We start from the raw sequence: 23,939 nt of genomic DNA on the forward strand, positions 1-23,939 counted from the left end.
AGCCCAAAGTGGGCGGACTTACAGATGTGATCTGTATTTTGGTTTAGTATGGTTTAGCCCAACGTTTGCATCCAGTGCAATCAGTTTTGTATTTGGGGGGGAGAGCAGAATGGGGAGAATAATACCAGTAAGTTGGAGCCAGGCCAACGAGGGGGCGTGGCCTGAAGGGAGGGGGCGTGGCTTGGGAAAGAGTCCAGAGGCCCAGATTGAGAGGCCAAGAGATTTTCATTTGGCCCACTGGCTGTTTGTTCCTCAACTCTAATTCAAGGCATGAAAACAATTCCTCCATTTTTCCTTTGTTATTCCGCTCTGCGCATGTTCTACTCCCCAATTCCAGCATAACTAGGTCGATGTCTAAAATTATTTCCGGGATTAGAGCCTGCGCAGTTTTCCATCCTTTCGGTGGCTTCAGTTTGCCAGCCCTCTTTCCCTCCTTCCCGTCACTGTGGATGTGAGCATGGATAAAACCTTGTGAGAAAGCCATCTGGACACAACTGTATTTGCGTTGCACATTATCGTTGTGCGCCTGCGCTCCTAAACATTGGTAAAACGCCAGCCGGAAAGAACCGTCATGTAACCATAATGCGCAATCACTTTGTTGTGGTGTTTCACAACAAGGTCCATCACATAACCTCAATATGCAATCACTTTGTTGTGGTGTTTCACAACAAGGTCCATCACGTAACCACAATGTGCAATCACTTTGTTGTGGTGTTTCACATCAAGGTCCATTGGTGCTGCGTTTTATCGAGGCTCCCATGCACTTCTGAGCCCTGGTAAAACACCACACAAAAATAATCCTTGCATAGGTCCGATTGCATCAAGACCGTTCTTTCTCTCTCTTTTTTGCAGTGATTTATCCAAGCACAGGTGAAATGGACATGAAGGAACGGAAGAAACTGAACACTGCGAGGAAACTGTGTATGCGCAGAGACTGGAAATTAAGAAAGGGAACAGAGAACGATGCCTCATGGATAGGTTCCACTTTGGCAACAAATCCAGGTCGTTCAGACTCCCTCTTGAAATCCAACAGGGAGAATTTCAGAAGCATTGCTCTGTTTTACAGGTCAGGGGCCTGTTTTAAAATTGCTCCAGGTTGGGGAAGGAAGGCAGCCTGAGACCGGAAAAGCTGGGTTTTTTTTAATCTGTCTGAAATTACACAAGCCCTGCGGAGGCTTGTGTAATTGGCCATTTTGCATAATTCCTTCTGGTTTTGCCCCTTATGGGAAGAAGCCGGAGCAAAGCAGCGTTCGGCTGCCACAACCCCCTCCTCGCCCCGTCACTGGAAAGCTGAGATTCCAGCAAACCATCGTTAAAGACATAGTTGCAACCCCTGAGGACTAGCAACTTGAGCTGTCTTTTCACATGAAGGCTGCGATTCTCAGGCAGCCGGGTCTCTCACCCGAATTTCCACACCTGCAGAGGTACGTGTGGGAGACACACAGGCCTGACACTGATTGGTGCCGAGCGCTTTCTGAAGGCACAAGAGTCTTCCAATGTAGCGGACCGGCCCACGTGCGTCGCTGTGCCGTTCCACAGCAAGGAGCAGAGGCTAACAAAAGAGATTTATCAAAGGGGGGGGGGGTGAAGAGAAGGCATCAACAATTTCCATCATACTCGCAAACCCGTCGCATCCTGGGTGGGCCAAAGGGAGGTCAGGAAGGGTTGGGGGGGGACGGGGAATGGGGCGGAGCTTGTGCTTTCGTCGGGGGCCTGCCGTTAAAAGTAGTTGCCGTCGTCCTCCGTCCAGTCCCGCTTCGGGTGCTGCTTCGGACGTTTCCTCCGGTCCTTGCGGGATTTGTGGCGGTGGTGCTGGTGGTGCTGGTGGCGGTGGCGGTGGTGCCGCCGGGTTCTGTGGGAGCGTCTGGCTAAATGGAGTCAACGGCAAGGGGGGAGGCGTTAGTCACTGAGTCCTGGGTGAGGGGCAAAGACACCCCACACCGGTTCTCCTCCCCCAGGTCCGTCTCGTGTCCCCAAATGACCCTCCCCACAAAGATAGCCATGAAGAACTTCCTCCCTCACTCTTTTCCCTGTCTTCCTTCCTTCCCTTCCTCCTTTTCTTCCTCCCTTTCCTTCCACTCCCTCCCTCTTTCCCTTCCCTCTTTTCTACTTCCTTCCTTCCTTTTTTTATTCCTTCCTTCCCTTCTCCTTCCTTCCTTCTTTGCTCTTTTTATTCCTCCCTTTCATTTTCATTTTCCTTCCCTTCTTCCCTTCTCTTCTTTTCATTCTTCCTCTTCCTTCCTCTTTTTATTCCTCCCTTCCCTTCCTTCCTTCCTCCTTTCCTTCCTTCTTTTCCTTTTCCCTTCATAGAATCATAGAATCATAGAATAGCAGAGTTGGAAGGGGCCTACAAGGCCATCGAGTCCAACCCCCTGCTCAGTGCAGGAATCCACCCTAAAGCATCCCCGACAGATGCTTCTCCAGCTGCCTCTTAAAGGCTTCTAGTGTGGGAGAGCCCACAACCTCCCTAGGTAACTGATTCCATTGTTGCACTGCTCTAACAGTCAGGAAGTTTTTCCTGATGTCCAGCTGGAATCTGGCTTCCTTTAACTTGAGCCCGTTATTCCGTGTCCTGCACTCTGGGAGGATCGAGAAGAGATCGAGATCCTGGCCCTCCTCTGTGTGACAACCTTTTAAGTATTTGAAGAGTGCTCTCATGTCTCCCCTCCATCTTCTCTTCTCCAGGCTAAACATGCCCAGTTCTTTCAGTCTCTCTTCATAGGGCTTTGTTTCCAGACCCCTGATCATCCTGGTTGCCCTCCTCTGAACACGCTCCAGCTTGTCTGCGTCCTTCTTAAATTGTGGAGCCCAGAACTGGACGCAATACTCTAGATGAAGCCTAACCAGGGCCGAATAGAGAGGAACCAGTACCCCACGCGATTTGGAAGCTATACTTCTATTAATGCAGCCCAAAATAGCATTTGCCTTTCTTGCAGCCCTATCGCACTGTTGGCTCATATTCAGCTTGCGATCTACAACAATTCCAAGATCCTTCCCTCTTTTCTCCTTCCTTCCTTCCCTCCCTCCCTTCTCCTTCCTTCTTTCTTTGCTCTTTTTATTCCTCCCTTCCCTTCCCTTTCCCTTCCTTCTTCCTTTCCTTCCTTCTTTTCCTTGTCCCTTCCCTCTTTTCTCCTTCTTCTTTCCCTCCCTCCCTCCTTCCCTCCTTCCTCTTTTTATTCCCCCCTTCCCCTTCCCTTCCTTCCTCCTTTCCTTCCTTCTTTTCCTTTTCCCTTCCCTCTTTTCTCCTTCCTTCCTTCCCTCCCTCCCTTTTCGTTCCTTCTTCCTTTCCATCCTCCCTTTATTACTTCTTTTCCTTTCCCCTTCACTCCTTTCTCTTTCTTTTCTTCCATCCCTCCTTCCTCGTTTTATTCCTGCCTTCCTTCCCACCCAAGTACCATAAAAAAAACTTTGCTGCCCGAAAACAGAGCCCAAACGACACCTTCCCGCCTCCTGCCAGGGCCAAACGCATCACGCCATCACGCTGCGCCATCCAGGTGCCTTCTCTCCCCCCCAGCTCCTAACTCATCGTCGCATTTCGGGGTGATGAAGGAACAGGTGCGGAGCTACGGAGCTTCCCAGTGCCCGGGCTTCGGAGGCAGCAGGCATTCTCCGCCACTGCCGGGCGAAAGATTTCCGGACGGATTTTGCTCCTCGCGCGAATCCCCACGGTGGGAGGGCAGCTGTCTCTCGGGCGACTCACGTTTTGTGCAGAGGATCCGGGGCCTGTCCCACATCCCGTTGACGTGGCACTTGATGGTGGGCAAGTGCCGTTGCAGGAAGCCTTCCTCGCACTGGTAGCGGACCGTCGAGTGAACGCTGTACTTCTCCTTCTTCTTGCCAATGGGGTAGGCGTTTTCCACCATGGGGGGAGGACCACACAGCACTGCGGGGGGGAGGGGAAGTGGAAGGAATTGGTGGGGTAGGTGGGGAAGAGTAGAGAAAGAAAAGAAATATGACATCTCACTGTGATTAATGGCCTCATTGACTGAATTTCGTCCCTGGTGTTAAGTTATTTGAGCCAGATTGCTCCTATCCATGGAAGCTCCATTATTATTATTATTAATATTAATCACTGATTGTGTCCTGCTTGCACTGGCCACTGTGACATTTCCAAGTCCAATTCAAGGTGCTGGTTTTGACCCATAAACCCTTACATGCCTCAGAATCACAATCACAGTCGTAGGACTTTTTTGTGAACCGCCCAGACAGCTTCAGCTATTGGGCGGTACATAGGGTGACCCTAGGAAAAGGAGGGCAAGGCTCCTGTATCTTTAACAGTTGTATTGAAAAGGGAATTTCAGCAACGGTCATTTGTATGCATGCAGCACCTGGTGAAATACCCTCTTCATCACAACAGTTCAAGCTGCAGGATCCCTGCCCTCTTTTGCTCTGGTCACTCTAGTATAGCTCCTGCAGCTTTAACTGCTGTGATGAAGAGGGGATTTTGCCAGGTGCTGCATGCATACAAGTGACCTCTGCTGAAACTCCCTTTTCTATACAACTATTAAAGATATAGGAGCCCTGTCCTCCTTTTCACATGGTCACCCTAGCAGTACAGAAATGCAATAAATAAGCACCTCTCCTGGTATGAATCTATCCATATCCTACAATCAACTTCTGTGGCCTTCTCCTTCTTCCCTGCCTTCTCTTGCATCTGTTCAAAAGGGCAGGGCTCCTGCAGCTTGGACTGTTGCGATAAAGAGGGGACTTCACCAGTTGCGGCGTGCATACCAATGACGCCTGCTGGAATTCCCTTTTCAATACAGCTATTAAAGATACAGGAGCCCTGCCCTCCTTTTCCGTAGGGTCACCCTAGTACTAGAGGGATTTCTCAGTGGTGGCCCCACACTTTCAGAACTCCCTCCCCAGGGAGATAATCGCAGCCTCATCACTGCTGGCTTAAAAACACCCCACCCACCCAGCCGAAGACCCGTTTATTCCAATCTGCATTTGCCGCTTAAAAATCATTCGCTTCTGCTGCCGTTCCGTGTTGGCGTGTGTTTCAATAACGCTAAATAAACATCGCCATAAAAGTTTGCTGGCCGCCATTATAAATCTAATCTACGCCGAGTGCCCAGCTGCAGGAAAAAGCCGTACAAATGACGTCTGGAGTAGGTGAGAGGGAGAATTTACATATTTAATTAACGGCTTTTATCGGGGCCAATACATCATTAGCCCTGGAATTGGAAGCTGTATTTCTCCGGGTTTGTAGCGAACAGCGGGAGGTTAATGTGACTTTTCACAGATAAGGGGCAAGAGGGTCTTAATAGTTTTAATGGTCGGATTTCTCTAAGTAAATTAACGGCGAGGAGGGGACTTGAGCAGACACTGGGGAGTGGGGGGGGAGGAGAGTATATTTAGGAAGGCTACCCCTTTAAAAGAAGGAGAAGCCCACCCCACAGCTTCTGATGAGGACAGGCTAAATTTTTACGACGGGCAGTTCGTCTCTGTGATCCTTGACTGCTAAGGGAGAGATGCGTGGCTGAAACAAACGGCTGTGAAGTTTTTGGAAAATCTGTGCAGCACAGATTTATTTATTTATTTATTTATTAAAAACCACAGATGGTTTTAAAAATCACAAGAAGCTGCTTTGTGCTTTATGTCCTGGATCCATCTAGCCCAGTATGGTCGACACAGACTGGCAGCAGCACCTCTCCGGGACTGAAGCTTCTGGATACAAAGCAGGTGTGGTTTAATCCCTAAAAAATAAAGCCAGACTCCAGTCCTCAAGGTTCTTAATCAAGGGATGTTTTAAAGAGCAACACAGGGAACGGACTGGAGTGATCTAACTCAGTCTCGTCGACACGGACTGACAGCCACTTTCTTGGGTTTCAAGCCATATTCTACTTGGAAATGCTGGAGTTTGAACCCCGGACCTTCTGTATGATAAGCAGGGTCTGTACCACCCAGGGCCGGTGCTACCATAGAGGCCACTCAGGCGGCCGCCTAGAGCACCAAGGTAAGGGGGGCACCGAACGCCGCACCTGGAAGCCGCTCTCCCACAGCGGCTCTGAGAGGGCGGCTTCCAGGCACACCGTTCTGAAGCCGCCCGCCCCCCCCCCCAGTGTCCTGGCTTCACTTTGGCTGGGCGCCCACCCAGCCAAAATGAACCCACGCCTTCCCCCCCCCATTCCAGCGTCCTGGCTTCGCTTTGGCTGGGTGGGCGCCGAAGCGAAGCCAGAAAGCTGGGGTGGGGTCTTTGGAACAACACGCCCGGAAGTGGCTCTCCCAGAGTGGCTTCCAGCCAGGTGCGCCGTTCCAAAGCCCCCCCCCCCCAGCGTCCTGGCTTCGCTTCAGCTGGGTGGGCGCCCAGCTGAAACGAAGCCAGAATGCTGGGGTGGGGTGGGGGCGGGCGGCTTCAGAATGGCACACCCGGAAGTCGCTCTGGGCAGGCGAGATGGTGCCCCGTGCTCAAGTACTCTGGGGTGGGTGGGTGAAAGCAGCTCACCTGCCTAGGGCGCAAAATAGTCTGGCACCGGCCCTGGTACCACCCGGGTCTTTCTTAACTAAGATCCCAATCCTCACAGTTTTGAAGAAAAGCCTGGTTTAAACAGGAACGTAAGGGCGCTGCCTTTGGTCGATCTAGGTCAGGATGACTGGCAGAGTTGTCTTTCCTGAGTTTCAGGCAAGGATCTTTCGTGCCCCACCTGGAATTCAAACCTGGGACTTTTGGCATACAAAGTTGGGTCTTTCTTTCTTTCTTTCTTTCTTTCTTTCTTTCTTTCTTTCTTTCTCTCTTTCTTTCTGAAAACATTTATATTCCACGCTATATCACGAGGATCTCAGGGCACCATAGAGAGAGAATCATACAAACAGTATAAAACACTAAATATACGCATCTAAAACCAAACTAACCATGAATTGAGCTAAAACCAGTACAGAATTTAAAAAAAATACCAGCCATTAAAACAATTAAAGCTATAGGCAACTTTGGTGAATTTAGCCCTCAAAGGCTTTGTTAAAAAGCCCGTGTTTTAACCTGGCGCCGAAATGAAATCAGCGTCAGTCGGGCCTCCAAGGGGTGGATATTCCGCAGCCAGGGTGCCACCACAGAGAAAGCCCTGTCCCAATGTCACATCCTAGCTTATGTCTCGCATTGGTGGGATGTGGAGGAGGGCTCCTCCAACAGGTCTCAAGTCTCAGGCAGGCAGATATAAGGAGAGGCGCTCCCTCAAGTATCGAGGTCCCAAGCCCTTTAGGGCTTTCAACGTCATTGCCAAAACCTTGAATTCTGACTGGAAGCGTAGAGGCAGCCAGAGCAATTCCTTTAAGACTGATGTTACATGGTCTCTGTAAGATGTACCTGCCAGCAGTCTAGCTGCTGCCTTTTGCACTAGTTGCAACTTCTGAGTCGTCTTCAAGGGCAGCCCCATGTAGAGTGCATTGCAGTAGTCTAAGCGGGAAGTTACCAGTGCGTGCACCACTGTGGCTAGGTTGTCCCTGTCCAGGAAAGGCTGTAGCTGGTGGATCAGCCAAACTGACCCCAGGTACTCTGGGCCACGGAGTCCACCTGGGCCTCCGGTGATGGGTCTAGGAGTACTCCCAAGCTACACACCTGCTCCTTCAGAAGGAGTGCAACCCCACCCAGAACAAGTCACTGAGTTACAGCTGCTGAGCTATAGATTTTCCCCACTCCAGAAACGGAAATCTGTAAACCGCACACCATAAAATCTCTTCCCTTTATTTCCCTGTGAATTTATTTTCTGGAGCCTTTAATAAATGTCACAAATAAAATAAATGCATCTCGGTCATTCAGGCGTTAAGTTCCTCCGACTCCTTTTGGCAACAGGGTTTGGGAACGTGGCCTCCCGCAGCAACGGCCGGCGGGGTTCTCCCCTTAACTCTGCCCGGAAGAGTTTCCTTAAGCGACGAGGGCTTACCCGTGTCCTTTTTGCAGACGTACGGCAGGTTGTAGTTGCACGGCACGTCGTTCCACTTCCCCGTCTCGTGGGACACCAGCACCACGCAGTCCTCGCCGCCCGCGAAGAAATTGTCCGGCTGGTTCTCTCGCCAGTTCTCGTACTGCTACGAAAGAGCAGAGGGTGGCGGAAAGGTTAAAACATGGCGGTTCTGACTCGATTGGACGAGGATCAACCACTTCTACTGGGCCTGCAGTGTTTCCACGCCATTTCGAAAGAGCAGCCAGGATCTGCGTAGATGGGTTTCCTCGCTTGGTTTTCCCAACTTTCTACAATCTATGATTCACCCATATATTATTTATTATTATTATTATTGAATTGCACAGACTGTCTGTGTGCTAGCATTTTACTACTCAGCATCATACTTTTTCGGCTTTTCTGCGGGCGCCTGGAAAAGCTGGGTGCAAGGCCAACCAGGGGTCCACTGGTTTCCGCCCCCCCTCCCCCCCCGGGCAAAAAATAAAAGATGCTTTGGGAAATATCACAACTTCGTCTGCAAATTTCTGTACATTGCAGGTAGCTAGTTCACAGGAATTTTGACCACAGCTAGTCTCGTGATCTCTATAGCCTACAATGTGGTTTCCTGTGATTGCTTCCTTTTGCTCCTCCCCTTCCACCTCCCCCTACCCACTTTTTGACTTCCCCCATTGCTAGGAGCACATGTGTTTCCTCGCTCGCTTGCAGCGGCGTAATGGAACCCAAAAGCGGGCTGAACAAAATTCTTTTGAAACTGTACGCTGTGCCTGCATTGTATATGCAAGACGATTTGTAAAACTGATTCCTTTCCTTCACTGGAGAAAGGTGCGGTCTCCTTTTATTTTATTTTTCTAAAAGAGCCCTGTGTGCATGTGGGATTAGTAAACGCTCATTCTGTTTCGCCTTTTTCTTTTGCTCTGCTCACGGCCTTTCTAACAGGAGGCACATTTACTAAACCGTCCCTTCGTAAAACAGCCGTCTTGTTTGTCAAGGTCAATGTTGTCTATGGGTACGGGCAGCTGTTCTACAGAGTTTCAAGCAAAGATGTCCCCTCGTCTGCTCCCTGATCCTTTTCAGACAGAGAGGCTGGAGATGGTGGGCTGCGGCTGAGCCACCCCTAGGGCTGCTTGCCTCGCCCCCCAAACACTCACCAACGCTGTGTTGTCGGTCCACTGGAAATCCTGCTCTACAATACGGTCGTTGAGGCCGATCCAAGTGTTTTCGTGCCCAAAGCCTGTGTGGAAGGAGAGATGTGAGCTGCTTCAGATGCATTCCTCAGGCGCCCAGGAAGTTCATGAGAACATCAGAAGCCCTGCTGGATCAGACCGAGGGTCCATCTAGTCCAGCAATCGGTTCACACAGGGGCCAGCTAGCTGGGAAACCCACAGGTGGGACAGGAGTCCATCAGCAACCTTACCCATGTTCCCCAGCAACTGGGGTACATAAACATTCTGGTGCTGGAGGTGGCATAAAAGCCATCAGGGCTAGTAATAGCCTTTTCCTCCAGGAATTTGTCGAACCCCTTTTAAAGACCGTGGAATGGCCTGCCGGAGGAGATTTGTCCACTTAGAAGTCTTTTAGCATTTAAGAAAGCTATAAATTTATTTATTTATTTATTTATTATTTATTACATTTCTATACCGCCCAATAGCTGGAGCTCTCTGGACGGTTCACAAAAAGACTGATCTCTTCCGGCAGGCCTATCCGGTGGAATTTTAGGATGCTTTTAGGATGTTTTTTAGGATGTTTTAACAATGTATACTATGTTTTTAAATTAGTATTTTATGTATTTTGTACTTACCACTGTTCAAAATGGAGAGGCGGGTAAGAAATAAAATTATTATTATTATTATTATTATTCTTATAGCCAATTATTATTATTAAATTGGCAGCCATCATGACTAGAGCTGTGCGAAGTCTCTCAAAACTCTCTAGTGTGTTTGCAGGCAGTTCAAGGGGTCTTAGAGTGGCCATGACTTCTCTTTGACAGAGGACCGCCCCCTTGTTTTAAAGGTGCCCCCTGTTTGAAGGGGTGTCCAATGCAAGTCCAGTTTAAAGATAAAAAACCATCAGAAGGAAGATGTCCCTCAACAGCACTTGGACGGTAGTTTGAGCAAGACATTTTTAAATTATTTTTATTACATTTATATCCTGCCTTCTTTCCTCCAAGGAACCCAAGGGCGGCGTACATAATCCTCCTCCTCCTCTCCATGTTATCCTCACAACAACCCTGTGAGGTAGGCTGAGCTGAGAGGCTGTGACAGGCCCAAAGTCACCCAGTGGGTTTCCATGGCCAAGGGGGGACTAGAACCCAGATCTCCCGACTCCTAGTCCAACACTCTAGCCACTACACCACACTGTCTCTTCCAGTCACCGCATCCCCTACTAGGATGAGAGGAACTGTGTTTTTGTTTAAATTATAATTATTTCTAAATTCGTCCCCGTACATATACGACATTGTATGCAAATTTCATGCAAATTGGTGCCCTCTTTTGGGGGGCAGTGACACATTTCCTCTTTGGGGGTGATTTATACGTGGCCAACCTTATTGGTTTCTGGGCGCAAAGATTACTGCAGACGCTGACTGCAGCCAGGAAATCAGAAGACATTTACTTCTTGGGAGGAGAGCAATGACAAATCTCGATAAAATAGTTAAGAGCAGAGACACCACACTGACAACAAAGGTCCGCATAGTTAAAGCAATGGTATTCCCCGTAGTAACCTATGGCTGCGAGAGCTGGACCATAAGGAAGGCTGAGCGAAGGAAGATAGATGCTTTTGAACTGTGGTGTTGGAGGAAAATTCTGAGAGTGCCGTGGACTGCAAGAAGATCAAACCAGTCCATACTCCAGGAAATAAAGCCAGACTTCTCACTTGAGGGAATGGTATTAAAGGCAAAACTGAAGTACTTTGGCCACATAATGAGAAGACAGGACACCCTGGAGAAGATGCTGATGCCGAGGGCAAGATGGAGGGATGATATTCTGGAGGTGACAGACTTGACCTTGGGGGAGCTAGGGGTGGCGACGGCCGACAGAAAGCTCTGGCGTGGGCTGGTCCATGAAGTCACGAAGAGCCGGAAGCGACTGAACGAATAAACAACAAAAAAGCACGACCAAGTCCGGATCCAGCCCATTCATTCAATTAAAAGTGGTTTTCCTCCGGCTTCCTTCTTATACGGGTCTCGATCTTTTCCTTCAGAAAGGTCGGAGCTCCTAAAAATGGCGGCTCTGAGCATCTTTGCTATTTTCCCCAGTGCCCTGCTTCCGTTTGACGCTTTGGCAAAATGTAGTCAGTGTATCACAATTACCCAGTGGAGCCGGTCGCTCCGATTTTGGGTGGGGCTATGAATCCCTTTTGGATTTCAGTTGGAACCAGCCTGATCTTTAAAAGGAGCTGAAGATAGATTCAGCACCTTGGATAAATCCTCTGGCTGAAATTATTATTATTATTATTATTATTATTATTATTATTATTATTATTATTATTATTTCTATACCGCCCCATAGCTGAAGCTCTCTGGCCAGTTTACAAAAGTTAAACACTGTAAACATTAAAAACAAATATACAAAATTAAAAAACATAAAGAGCATCAAAACAAACTCAGCACATGTTGTTAACTGCCTGAGAGAAGAGAAAGGTCTTGGCGCCGAAAAGATCACAACGTTGGCGCCAGGCGAGCCTCGTCGGGGAGATCATTCCAGAATTGAGGGGGGCCACCACTGAAAAGGGCCTCTCCCTTGTTGCCAAAGAGATCACAGCCCCACCGGAATCGGAACCAGCAGCCTCCGCTTTGTGAAAGTGAGCTCTCTAACGCCGTTACGGAATTTTTCTGTCCCGTCCCCCCCCCCCCAGCCTCCTCTCCCTCTCTTCTCCACCCTCCAGGCCTCCAACCTACTGTTAATGAAGTTGTGCTCCTCCCACGAATGGATGCTGGTCAGGTGACCCGAGCGTCGGCGGCAATCCCTCTCCGCGTCCTCCCAGGAGCGCCGGTGCGCAAAGTAGCGATAGCAGTGGCCCTGGAATTTGTGCCAGTTGTGGTCGCAGCCCTCGGTGTCTAAAGGGAAGGAAACAAACCCATTGCCATAACTGTCCGCCGCCCATAAAGGCAGCGACGGTAGCTGCCGCTCATCTAGGGCGAAGCTCAATTGACTCAGAGGCGAGCAGCAGAGTTAAGAAGAAGAGCCCTGCTGGATCAAACCAAGGGTCCATCTAGTGCAGCATTCTGTCTACACAGCGGCCGACCAGCTGTCGACCAGGAGCCGACAAAACAGGACATGAGTGCAACAGCACCCTCCCACCCATGTTCCCCAGCAACTGATGCACACAAGCTTACTGCCTCTGCTACTGGAGGTAGCACAGAACCATCAGGACTACTAGCCATTGATACCCACAAGTAAGTAAGACTTGTTCTTCAGGGTATACAGGGACACACCACGTACTGCCTCCGATACAGGAGGTAATTTTATGTATTTTATGCTGTTGTTCCCCGCCTCGATCCAATCGGAGAAGTGGGTGAGAAATAAATTATTATTATTATTATTATTATTATTATTATTATTATTATTAATAATAATATATAGCTGTCATGTTTAGTAGCCATTGATAGCCTTAGCCTCTAAGCCTGTTTTCCGTTGCTCCAGACGGCAAGGTTAGAACCAATGGATGGAAGTTGCTTGGAAAAGCAGATTTTGGCTAAACGTTTGGAGGGATTTCCTTCTGTTAAACGTTGCTCAACAGTGGGACGAGGGACGTGAGCTCTTCTTTGCTGGAGATATTTAAGTGAAGGTCAGGGATGGTGTTGCATGCGGCACTGCAAATCCTGCCTTTAGTGTGTGTGTGTGTGTGGAATAGGGATGTACACCGCCTCGGTCCCGAATCTGATTCGAGAAGTGATTGGGCACCTCAGCCCAATGGCAAGCTGCTGTCCCCTGCCTGGCCAGCTGGCCATGGGACTTACCTGACCCCTCTGTTCTCGCTGACAAGTTGCCCATCCGAAGGAAGAGGCTGGCTCTGGAATGCTGTAGATCTACTGCCGCAAACTACGATGGCTGGCCTTTCCCGGCCACCGTAGTTTGTGACAGTAGATCTATGGCAGTGCGGAGCCAGCCTCTTCCTTAAAGATGGCAGCTCTCCTGGAAAACGGGCAGCTTGACGTGACAAGTGGAAGGGTCAGGTAAGCCCCGTGGCCTGCTGGCCAGTCAGGGGACAGCGCCTTGCCATTGGGCCAAGGTGCCCAATCCCTTCCCGATTCAGATTCGGGATTCGGGACCGAGGTGGTGCACATCCCTAGTTGTCCAGGTCAGGGATCATGGGAGTCATAGTCTGGAGCACACAGGACTTAGTCACATTAAAATGAATAAATAAAGGTGTGCACCAATGCACAACCGAATGGCACGGTGCCTGTTTTGGACTACGGTTCCCATCAGCCTCAGTCAACAGAGCCAGAAGTCAGGGATGATGGAAGTTGTAGTCTGGAGGACACAGGCTGCGCCACCTTAAAAGTAAATAAATAAAGCCACGCGCTAACGCGCAACCCAGCAGCCCAGTGCCTATTTTGGACTACAACTCCCATCAGCCTCAGCCAACAGGGCCAGAGACCGGGGATTACGGGAGTGGTGATCCAGAGGACACAGGACTGGGTCACATTAAAAATGAATAAATAAAGGCATGCGCGAATGCACAACTGAATGGCACAGCACCTGTTTTGGACTACATTTCCCATCAGCCTCAGTCAGGGATGATGGAAGTTGTAGTCTGGAGGACACAGGCTGTGCCACCTTAAAAGTAAATAAATAAAACCACGCGCTAACACGCAACCCAGCAGCCCAGTGCCTATTTTGGACTACAACTCCCATCAGTCTCAGCCAACAGGGCCAGAGACCGGGGATTACGGGAGTGGTGATCCAGGGGACACAGGACTGGGTCACATTAAAAATGAATAAATAAAGGCATGCACAACTGAATGGCACAGCACCTGTTTTGGACTACGTTTCCCATCAGCCTCAGTCAGGGATGATGGAAGTTGTAGTCTGGAGGACACAGGCTGCGCCACTTTAAAAGTAAATGAATAAAGGCACGCGCTAACGCGCAACCCAGCAGCCCAGTGCCTATTTTGGACTACAACTCCCGCCTCAGCCAACAGGGCCAGAGACCGGGGATTACGGGAGTGGTGATCCAGAGGACACAGGGCTGGGTCACATTAAAAATGGATAAAAAAAGGCATGTGCCAATGCGCAACTGAACGGTCGGAATGTGAGTGCGGCATCCGGAGCGGCGTGGCATGCAATGTCCCCCCGCTGCCCCACACGACGCCGTTCCTCCTCAGCCCCCCTCCTGCTTCCTCCTGAGTCAAACTCACTGGAGCCGAGAGTGTGGGAATTAACCTCGTAGGAGATAATGGGATTGCTCCTTCCATCCCAGCGGGGAGGTGCTCGCTGCTTCGATCTCCAGAGCAAGGGAGGCGCTGTGGGAGAAGCTGAACACTGCGGACGGGCTGAGGGGGGGTGAGGCATCAGGTTCCCCCTCCTTGCCCTGGGTTTGTTTCAGGGGTTGTTCCGTGCGCAGGATGTGGCAGGAGAGAGTCCCCGTCTCTCGCTGTTTTGCGGGGGATTAGCGGACTCTGAAGCGGTTCCCCTGAGGGAGAGCTGCGCCTTCGGGGACGGGATCAGATTCGGTCTCATCCGGCGCGAAGGGAATTTCCAACGGGTGGAACTGGAGGCAGAAGTAGCAGGGCCTCTTCTCTCCCTCTCCTTTCATTGGGATGGAGCTCATTGTCGTGTCCACATGGGGGTGGGGGAAGTGCAGAAAAGGGCAATTGAAATGATCCAGGGGGCTGGAGCGTCTCCCCGAGGAGGAAAGGTGACAACAGCTGGGATTATTTAGCTTGGAAAAAAGGAGGCTGAGGGGAGACACGACAGAGGTGGACAAAATGATGCCAGGTGTAGAGAAGGTGGATATAGGGAGACTTTTTCTCCCTCTTTCAAAATACTAGAACCCAACGGGGTCATCCCATGAAGCTGATGGGTGGGAGATTCCAGACAGGTCAAATGAAGGACTTCTTCACAGAGCGCAGAGTTAAGCTATGGAATCCGCCATCCAGCGACATGTGTACTTACTGCCTCGGATACTGAAAGTAGCGTACAACCTGACTAGTAGCCAGTGATCTCCTCCTCCTCCTCCTCCTCCTCCTCCTCCTCCTCCTCCAGGGATTTATCCAACCCCCTTTGAAAGCCATCCAAATGGGCGGCCGTGACTATATTTTGTGGCAGTGAGTTCCACAGTTTAACTCTGTGCTGTGCGAAGAAGTCCTTCCTTTGATCTGTCCTGAATCTCCCACCCATCAGCTTCAGGGGATAATGATCCCCACTGGGTCCTAGTATTATAGCAGACCCTCTCCACACCAGGCATAGTTTTGTCCACCTCTATCCGGTCTCCCCTCAGCCTCCTTTTCTCCAAGCTAAACAATCCCAGCTGTTGTCACCTTCCCTCCTTGGGGAGATGCTTTAGCCTCTGGATCATTTTAGTTGCCCTTTTCTGCCCTTTTCCCAGGTCCACAATATCCTTTTTTAGGTGTGGTGACCAGAACTGTCCACAGTATTCCAAGTGTGGTCACACCATAGATTTGTGTAAGGGCAGTATGATGCTGGCAGTTTGATTCTCAATTCCTTTTCTAATGATGCCATACATGGAGTTTGCCTCTCTTTTTTTTTTACAGCAGCGGCATGCTGGGTGGACATCTTCATCGAGCTGTCCACCACAGCAGTCTCACCCTCTTGGGTTTCCCAGAAGGCCATTCCCTTTCCCTCACAACTACTGGTTTCATGCTTTCCTGCCTCTTGCACTGTTCCCCTGCCTGCCCCATTCTAAAAGGGCAAAACACCACTCCTAATTACTGGCAGGAAGAGTTTTAAGATAAAAGAGATTGATGTTTTTGCTCCACCCTTTTTTGTCTTTAGCTCCGCCCACCACTGGAATGCATCCCCACCCCGAGAACTTCTACAAAATGGAATTCTGCCCATGGGCAAAAAGAGGTTCCTCGTCCTGGCTCTTCTGTGATGGTGGAATTGTAACTAGGGCTGTGCGTAATCCCCCTTACTTCAGAGGCTGTTTTTTGCCCCAATTTGACTCGGGGTGCTTCGGGTCCTGCTTCGGAAACTGAAGCCGAAGCGAGGTCTGGCTTCCCCGAAGCGAGTCAGTCCTTGCAGATTTCTAAAAGTATCAACCTTTATTGGAAAGTAACACACCCGGGTTGAAAAAGTGGATCAGCCCCCAAATTGGATTCTCTCACCGTCCCTCTCTCTCTCACCAAAACACTGACACTGTCGGGACACATTTCTGGAACCCTGAGCAGTGGACTAGATTGCCTCTATGTCTGGGCCAGCCCTGGAAGCATCCATCAAAAGCCACGGAGGTCCGTGCTCACCTCGGTCGCACAAGCTGCCGCCATAGCTGGGCAGGCAGAGGCACACGAAGGCGTTGATCTCGTCTATGCAGGTGCCGCCGTTCTGGCATGGGCTGGACAAGCAGTCATCGATATCTGTTGAGAGAAGGACACGGGAACGTTTGAAGGAGCTAGCGAAAAGAGGGTGACATCCCCCGCCAAAATTGCACTGGTCTTAAAGACCAGAGAAAATGGAGTATCGTTTGTGAAAGCGAAAGAAAGCATCTTTTCCTAGTTGGTTAATTGCAATAGTTTGCTGTAGCACACCGCCACCTAGAGGCTTTTGTATCTGGTCAAGAAGGAAGGGCTCCTGCAGCTTGTGATGAAGGGGGCATTTCACCAGATGCTGCATGCATAACACTGACACCTGCTGAAATTCCCTTTTCAATACAACTGTTAAAAATACGGGAGCCCTGCCCTCCTTTCCGTACGGTCACCCTAGCAGTAAACCAGAGATGGCAGTAGGTAGTGCTGCAGATGTTTGGGGACTTCTGCTCCCAGAAGCCCCTACCAACATGGTCCATGGACAGAAATGCTGGGAATTGAAGTCCAAAACATCCAGAGAACTTACTAGCCAATCGCCTTGCTGCAAGGAACACCGCCGTTGAGCGACCACGGTCTGCTTGGTGGACGCTGGTGTGTCTTATACGGACGCTCCATACAAGAGCTGCTACCAAGCCGTGGTTTTGTCAGATACCTAGTGGTTAGATTGCATTCAATTTGCTTTGGCAGCCTCGATAAGCGTGCTATACTCTAGGATGGGGGGGGCAGCTGTGGGAGGTCTAGGGGCCATTTTGCCCCCATACCACCCCTCCCCATGGGCAGCACTGGGAACTCCTTGCCACCTGAGTCTGGGCACGAACATAGAACCCACAGCATAGGCAAGTCCAAGTCTATGAAAAGCCTCACTACTTTTCATGGCACAGTTCTTTGATATCTAAAGTCTAAATAGCAAAGCGTCTATGTGCAGAGTGCTTTCAAAGTCCGAAGCGGAGATGGACTCTAAAGAAGGAGGGAGGTCAGGCGTTGCGTCAAGAGATGAAACCTAGCCATGCTTTTTCAGCTTTGCACCAGCCTTTAAGGCCTATTCAGAGCCATCTGACAGACAGGTCCTCTGACCTGTAAACCATGCCCACGTTCCAAGAGGGCAGGATGTTACAACCCACTTCGAAGAGCGCCCCCCCACCCTTTCCAAAACACTCTGAAGTTCCCAGAGAACCAGCCGCTTCGAGGCCGAAGCGAAGGAGTGAACCCGCAACTCCCATGGGAACTGCTTACAGAGATAAGCTTGCACGGAACATCTGACATTCTCAAAGCGTTTCCTAATAAATCTAACCACTAGGTACAAGGCCTACACCTGACAGGTTTGGGCCCTGCGGTTGCCACGATCAAAATGAGAGCCGCAGGAAGTGATGTTGGGGGTGGGGGGGGGAAGAAAAGCAAAACTCCCCCCCCCCGGTTTTATTGCAGTGAGACGACGCTACCCTTCAAAAGACCCGCTGCTCGCTCCATTTGCCCAAGGAATCTCGCCGACGCTGACAAAAGCCGCGCCGGGAAGGCGAGGAGAAAGATGAGGGTGTCCGTGTGAGGAGGAGTGGGAGCGAAAACCCGTGGAAGGCGCTGGAGGGCAGGAAGGGAGAGTAGCAGAATATGCAAGGGAGGGGGAATACCGGGTCAGTGGCGCAGGAGGGGCGCTGCAAGCAGGAGGCCAAGATCCAATCGACAGTTAAAAGACTTTCCAGCAGGTGCTGGAAAGGGGGTATCTTTCACCCTGGAGCAGGCATATTCAGCCCTCAGGGTACTGCCAGAGCAGAGGGTAGCAGTCTGGATAGAACCGTGGTCTGATTTCCTAGCATCATAGAATAGTAGAGTTGGAAGGGGCCTCTAAGACCATCCAGTCCAACCCCCTGCTTAATGCAGGAATCCACCCTAAAGCATCCCTGACAGATGGTTGCCCAGCTGCCTCTTGAAGGCCTCTAGTGTGGGAGAGCCCACAACCTCCCCAGGTAACTGGTTCCATTGTTGTACTGCTCTAACAGTCAGGAAGTTTTTCCTGATGTCCAGCCGGAATCTGGCTTCCTGTCACTTGAGCCCATTATTCCGTGTCCTGCACTCTGGGAGGATCGAGAAGAGATCCTGGCCCTCCTCTGTGTGACAACCTTTCAAGTATTTAAAGAGTGCTCTCTTGTCTCCCCTCAATCTTCTCTTCTCCAGGCTAAACATGCCCAGTTCTTTCTGTCTCTCCTCATAGGGCTTTGTTTCCAGACCCCTGATCATCCTGGTTGCCCTCCTCTGAACACGCTCCAGCTTGTCTGCGTCCTTCTTGAATTGTGGAGCCCAGAACTGGACGCAATACTCAAGATGAGGCCTAACCAGGGCCGAATAGAGAGGAACCAGGACCTCACGGGATTTGGAAGCTGTACTTCTATTAATGCAGCCCAAAATAGCATTTGCCTTTCTTTGGCATAAAGCAACTGCGTCCAAGGGCCTTCTCCGTGGTGGCCCCCCAGCTGTGGAACGAGCTGCCTAGAAAGCTTCGCCTGGCACCTACCTGGCACCTTTTTGTGGACCACCCAGAGGGCTTCAGCTATTGGGCGGTACAGAAATGCAATAAATAAATAAATAAAACAAACAAGATCTACTTTGGGCAGTTTCTAGATTTTGCTGAGAAAAAGAATTGGTGCTAAAAGTTTTATCGAGGTGTGGGCTGGTCCTTGAAGTCACGAAGAGTCGGAAGCGACTGAACGAATAAACAACTACATAGAATTAAACGTGGCATCATGGAGTCAAGAAGGAGACCATTTTCAACTTTATCGATGCCACTCCCCCTTTGATGTCCTTAGAACATGGCATCTCCTTTCCTTTCTTTGTTCTCCGATTCCATTTCTAGTTTCCTCCTATTTTGTGCCGCAAAAAGACCAAGCAAGATACTAGTCCTCGTTGTCCTAAATAAAGGGCAGATGTAAATAGGAAGAGGTCTTCGGCCAGGGCAGATGGTTTCTCCGGCTTCTCATGCATGAGTGGGGAACTTGTGGGCCTTCAGATGTTTCGGCCTACAACTCCCATCATCCCCCAGTGTTGGCTTGCTGATTAGGGATGATGGGAGTTGTATTCCCACACGTCCCTGCCCTTGTTTCGGATGATTTTCAGCAAATTCCGAAAGGCTTTCCCCTCTTTCTCTATCCCCGCCCCGCAACTGAACACCCCATTTCTTCGCAAGGAAGGGCCTTTTCTCAGCGGCCTGGTTTTGGCTCTATAGTCATTGGCACGCAGCGGCAGAGTGCGTTTTAACGGGAGTGAGGATCACACGCCCAATCGTGTAGGGCGGATGCTCAATTTGAGGTGAGTTTGGGATGCCTTGCAGAAGGACCCTTTCTGCTCTGCCCCCTCACCTATTTCGCAGTTCTCTCCCGTGAAGCCTCGCGGGCAGTTGCAGCTGGAAATGTTTCCGCTGGATTGACAGGTCCCGCCGTGCAGGCACGGATCGTTATCGCAAGGGTCCGTATCAGCTGCAAGACAGAAAAAGAGGAGAGAGAGAGAGCTGGTAATCCGAATTCTGTGCCCCTGGAAACCGAACTCAGCACCCCCTTCTGGCTTCTGCATTTCCATCAGGCATCACCCAGTGCTCCATTCCGCTTTTCTTCAGTGTTCCTCTTGGTTTCAGGGTCCGATTTACAAAAGGAGGGGACGTGACCACACAGCCTCGTCCCCTTTCAGTAAATTGGATCCCTGAAACCACGAGAAACGCCAAAGAAGCATGGAACAGAGCACTGAGAAGCTCAGCTTTTGCTATGTTTTAAAAGAACACAACCTTGTCACCGTCCTCCGAGGGAAGCTCGGAGGACGGCAACAAGAGAGAGGGACTTTTCTGTGGTGCCCCCCCCCCCAATTGTGGAACACTCTCCCTGACAAGGCCCGCCTGGCGCCGACATTGTTATCTTTTTGCCACCAGCTCAAGACTTTTCTCTTCTCCCAGGCATTTAGCAATACATAATTAGCCTGGGTTTGTTTTTGCATGTTTTTGTAGTTTTGAATTGTATGTTTTGGTGGGTTTAAATTTTTGTAGATTGTTTTTAAGTGTTTTTATCCTATGTAAACTGCCCAGAGAGCCTCAGCTATGGGGAGGTATACAAATGTAATAATAATAATAATAATAATAATAATAATAATAATAATAATAATAATAATAATAATTTTTAGCAAATGGGCAGCATTTTAAACCAGCCCCTTCTGGCACCCCATTCCAACAGCAGCGTTTGAACCGCTATCGCATTTGATTCTTTTACGTCAGCCGCCTCGTGGCAGGATCGAAAGCAGGCGAGGAATTAAGCGAGTAAATAAATCAGCGGGTCCGGAGGCTGATTGATATTCTCCCGCCGTCTGCTTTTCCTTTTGGCTGTTGTACAGCTGAAGCTGGTCGGGGACGAAAGGAGGATTCTTTCCTTTTATAATTAGCCACGAATCTCTTTAAAACGGTCTCTGGGGGAAATGCAGATTCCTCCACCCCTGCCTGGCAGCTTGGCAGAAAGGTACCTGAGCAACCAAAGGATTATTATTGACTGTCTAAAATGAGGTAGGAAAGCACCGATACCTTCAGAAGAGCACTTAACAGCTGGAGGCCACAGTAACAAATCCTTTCAGCGCAAGCGATAACCCTCTAAAAAGACGTGCAATAAAGGCAGCCTTCCTGCATGATCAAGTGGTGTTATATTGAGTCGGACAATTGGTCAGCATGTTACGCCCCGACTGGCAGCGGTTCGCCAGGATTTGGGGGTTTTTCCCCCACCTTCTGCGAACAGATCCTTTTAATGGAAGATGCCAGGGTTCGGATCCGCTTCACAAAACAGGTGCCACAAAACGACCAAGCAAGGTACTAGTCCACATTGTTCTAAATAAGGGGCAGATTTAAATCAGAAGCTGTCTTTGGCCAGGGTTCTCCGTCTTCTCATGCATGAGTGGGTAACTTCATGATGTTTTGGCCTACAACTCCCATAATCCCCTGGTGTTGGCTTTGCTGACTAGAGATGATGGGAGTTGTACTCCCACATGTTTGGAGGCACCAGTTGGGGGAAGCCTACTCTCATTGGTAGCAGCTCTCCTGGTATGGTTCCGCACCACCTGGGATCGCTTAGGTGGAGATTAACCAAGGATTTGAACCCAGGACCCCGCTGATCGTGAAATGTTGCATTGAAAGCAAAGTTCCGCTAACTTGAAAAAAAACTGAGTCCCGATGCGCTCTTACAGGGGAGGGGAAGGTGAAAAATAAGCCATGGAAATGTTTCTTCTCGCACTCCGCTGCGCTACCACGCACCACGGGCCAAAATGGTTTGCAGGGAAGTTGCATTTCGAGCGCGCACACGCTCCTTGATCTTTATTAAACCCATCTCGGAGCTGGCAGGAGGCTCACAGGGACCTATCAGAGAGGAGATGAGGACTCCAGGCCCATAAAGACGGTTCAACGGCTTAACTGTCCCCCCCCCCGGTCTGCCCCCCTCTCTGCTGAATGGCTTTGCCACAGTGCCGTTTGAGAAGGAATCACTCAGATATGACCAACTGGAATTCTCTTTTCTGTCAAGGCAAGGGCTGAATTTGCAGGGTCCGTGTACAAGATGGGGTGATTCGTGGCTTGGGAGCAGTACACCGGAGAAAGATTTGGGGGTGGTCACCAACAGCAAGCTGGACATGAGCCAGGAGTGCAAGATAGCCACTGGAAGGGGTTCTGGCCTGCATTGGAAGAAGCATTGTATCAAAGACAGGTAAAGTCCTTCTTCCTCTCTACTAGACACTAGTGAGACCACACCTGGCGAATTGTGTACGATTCTGGGCACCACCTTTCCAGAAGGACGTTGACAGGTTAGAACAGGTTCAGCGAAGATGATACACAGGATTATTGCCCTAGGAGGACAGGCTGAAGGAACTGGGGAAGCTCAGCCTGGAGAAAAGGAGACTGAGGGGCGACAGGTGAGCAGCGTTCAGGTGCATCAAAGGATGCCACAGAGAGGATGGCCAAGAACTATTTCCCAAGGCCACAGAAATTCGGACCCGAAATAATGGGAAGAAGTTACAGCTACATAGATGTCGATTAAATATAAGGGAAAACATTCTGACGGTAAGATCGGTAAAATAGTGGAACAGTCCACCTACGGAGGTTGTGGGTTCTCCATCGCTTGGGGTTTTGAAGAAGAGGCTGGACAGCCCCCTCTCATGGATGGTTGAATGGGTTTTCCTGCCCATTGCAGAGGGATGCGCTAGATGATCCCTGGGGTGGGACCTTTTATTTAGAACAATGAGGACTAGAACTTTGCTTGATCTTTTTGTGGCACCCAGGGTCTAAAATTCATAGAATCATAGAATAGTAGAGATGGAAAGGGCCTTTTAAGGCCATCGAGTCCAACCCACTGCTCAACGCAGGAATCCACCCTAAAGCATCCCTGACAGATGCTTGTCCAGCTGCCTCTTGAAGGCCTCTAGTGTGGGAGAGCCCACAACCTCCCTAGGTCACTGGTTCCATTGTCGTACTGCTCTAACAGTCCGGAAGTTTTTCCTAACGTCCAGCTAGAATCTGGCTTCCTGTCACTTGAGCCCGTTATTCCGTGTCCTGCACTCTGGGAGGATCAAAAATAGATCCTGGCCCTCCCCTGTGTGACAACCTTTCAAGGATTTGAAGAGTGCTATCATGTCTCCCCTCCATCTTCTCTTCTCCAGGCTAAACATGCCCAGTTCTTTCAGTCTCTCTTCATAGGGCTTTGTTTCCAGACCCCTGATCATCCTGGTTGCCCTCCTCTGTACACGCTCCAGCTTGTCTGCGTCCTTCTTGAATTGTGGAGCCCAGAACTGGACGCAATACTCTAGATGAGGCCTAACCAGGGCTGAATAGAGAGGAACCAGTACCTCACATGATTTGGAAGCTATACTTCTATTAATGCAGCCCAAAATAGCATTTGCCTTTTTTGCAGCCATATCGCACTGTTGGCTCATATTCAGCTTGTGATCTACAACAACTCCAAGATCCTTCTCATTTGTAGTATTGCTGAGCCAAGCATCCCTAGCTGCAATCGACCTTTCTACTTAGTCCATTGGTGGAACAACCGCTTTGTGCACGGGAGGTCCCGGAATCGATTCCCGTCACCCACGGTTTCCGAAAGGAAAGGAAAAGGATCCGGCAACGCGACCGGTGGGCGGGGGGCGGGGGAACTTTAGCTCTTTGAGAGCTGCTGTCAAAGGCTTGCGGGTCTTTGGGAGTGCTGAATACTCCCTGACACGGACCCTGCTGGCGTTTCTGCCTGCGCAGCATATACACAGGCGTGCGCAAGGGTTATGCCGGGGATGCCCAGGCACACCCTAATGCCTCAAGCAATAAATGGCAAATTGGGGGTGTCATTGAGTAGGGATCCTCCGACTGCCCTCTGCAGTGCAGACTGTAGTGCCTACAGCGTTTAATAACTAAATGAATAAAAGTAATGACTTTTATGATTGATATTCAATAATGTTCGCCTTAAAAAAAACACCCCTGGGTACACATTCTAATGAAATGTACAGCAGGCGTGCAACACGGTGGGCCTCATCCAGCCAGTCTGCCATCCCAATCTGACCCCCTGAGG

The 23,939-nt window shown here is 50.0% G+C and overlaps 1 protein-coding gene across 1 annotated transcript in view; it reads right to left on the reverse strand.

Annotated features, from left to right (window-relative positions):
• Positions 1 to 1,640: 1,640 nt before the first annotated feature.
• Positions 1,641 to 23,939, reverse strand: part of NCAN (neurocan) — a 57,922-nt gene continuing 35,623 nt past the window's right edge. The window contains exons 10-16 of the mRNA XM_063147340.1: positions 19,731 to 19,847; positions 16,321 to 16,434; positions 11,794 to 11,952; positions 9,047 to 9,129; positions 7,881 to 8,025; positions 3,701 to 3,883; positions 1,641 to 1,868 (exon numbers count right to left, since the gene is read on the reverse strand). Coding sequence (XP_063003410.1) covers positions 1,720 to 1,868; positions 3,701 to 3,883; positions 7,881 to 8,025; positions 9,047 to 9,129; positions 11,794 to 11,952; positions 16,321 to 16,434; positions 19,731 to 19,847 — 950 coding nt within the window. The 3' untranslated portion in view covers positions 1,641 to 1,719. The remainder of the gene's footprint in view (positions 1,869 to 3,700; positions 3,884 to 7,880; positions 8,026 to 9,046; positions 9,130 to 11,793; positions 11,953 to 16,320; positions 16,435 to 19,730; positions 19,848 to 23,939) is intronic.

This window comes from Elgaria multicarinata, chromosome 23, assembly GCF_023053635.1.
Source record: "Elgaria multicarinata webbii isolate HBS135686 ecotype San Diego chromosome 23, rElgMul1.1.pri, whole genome shotgun sequence".
Taxonomy (NCBI): domain Eukaryota; kingdom Metazoa; phylum Chordata; class Lepidosauria; order Squamata; family Anguidae; genus Elgaria; species Elgaria multicarinata.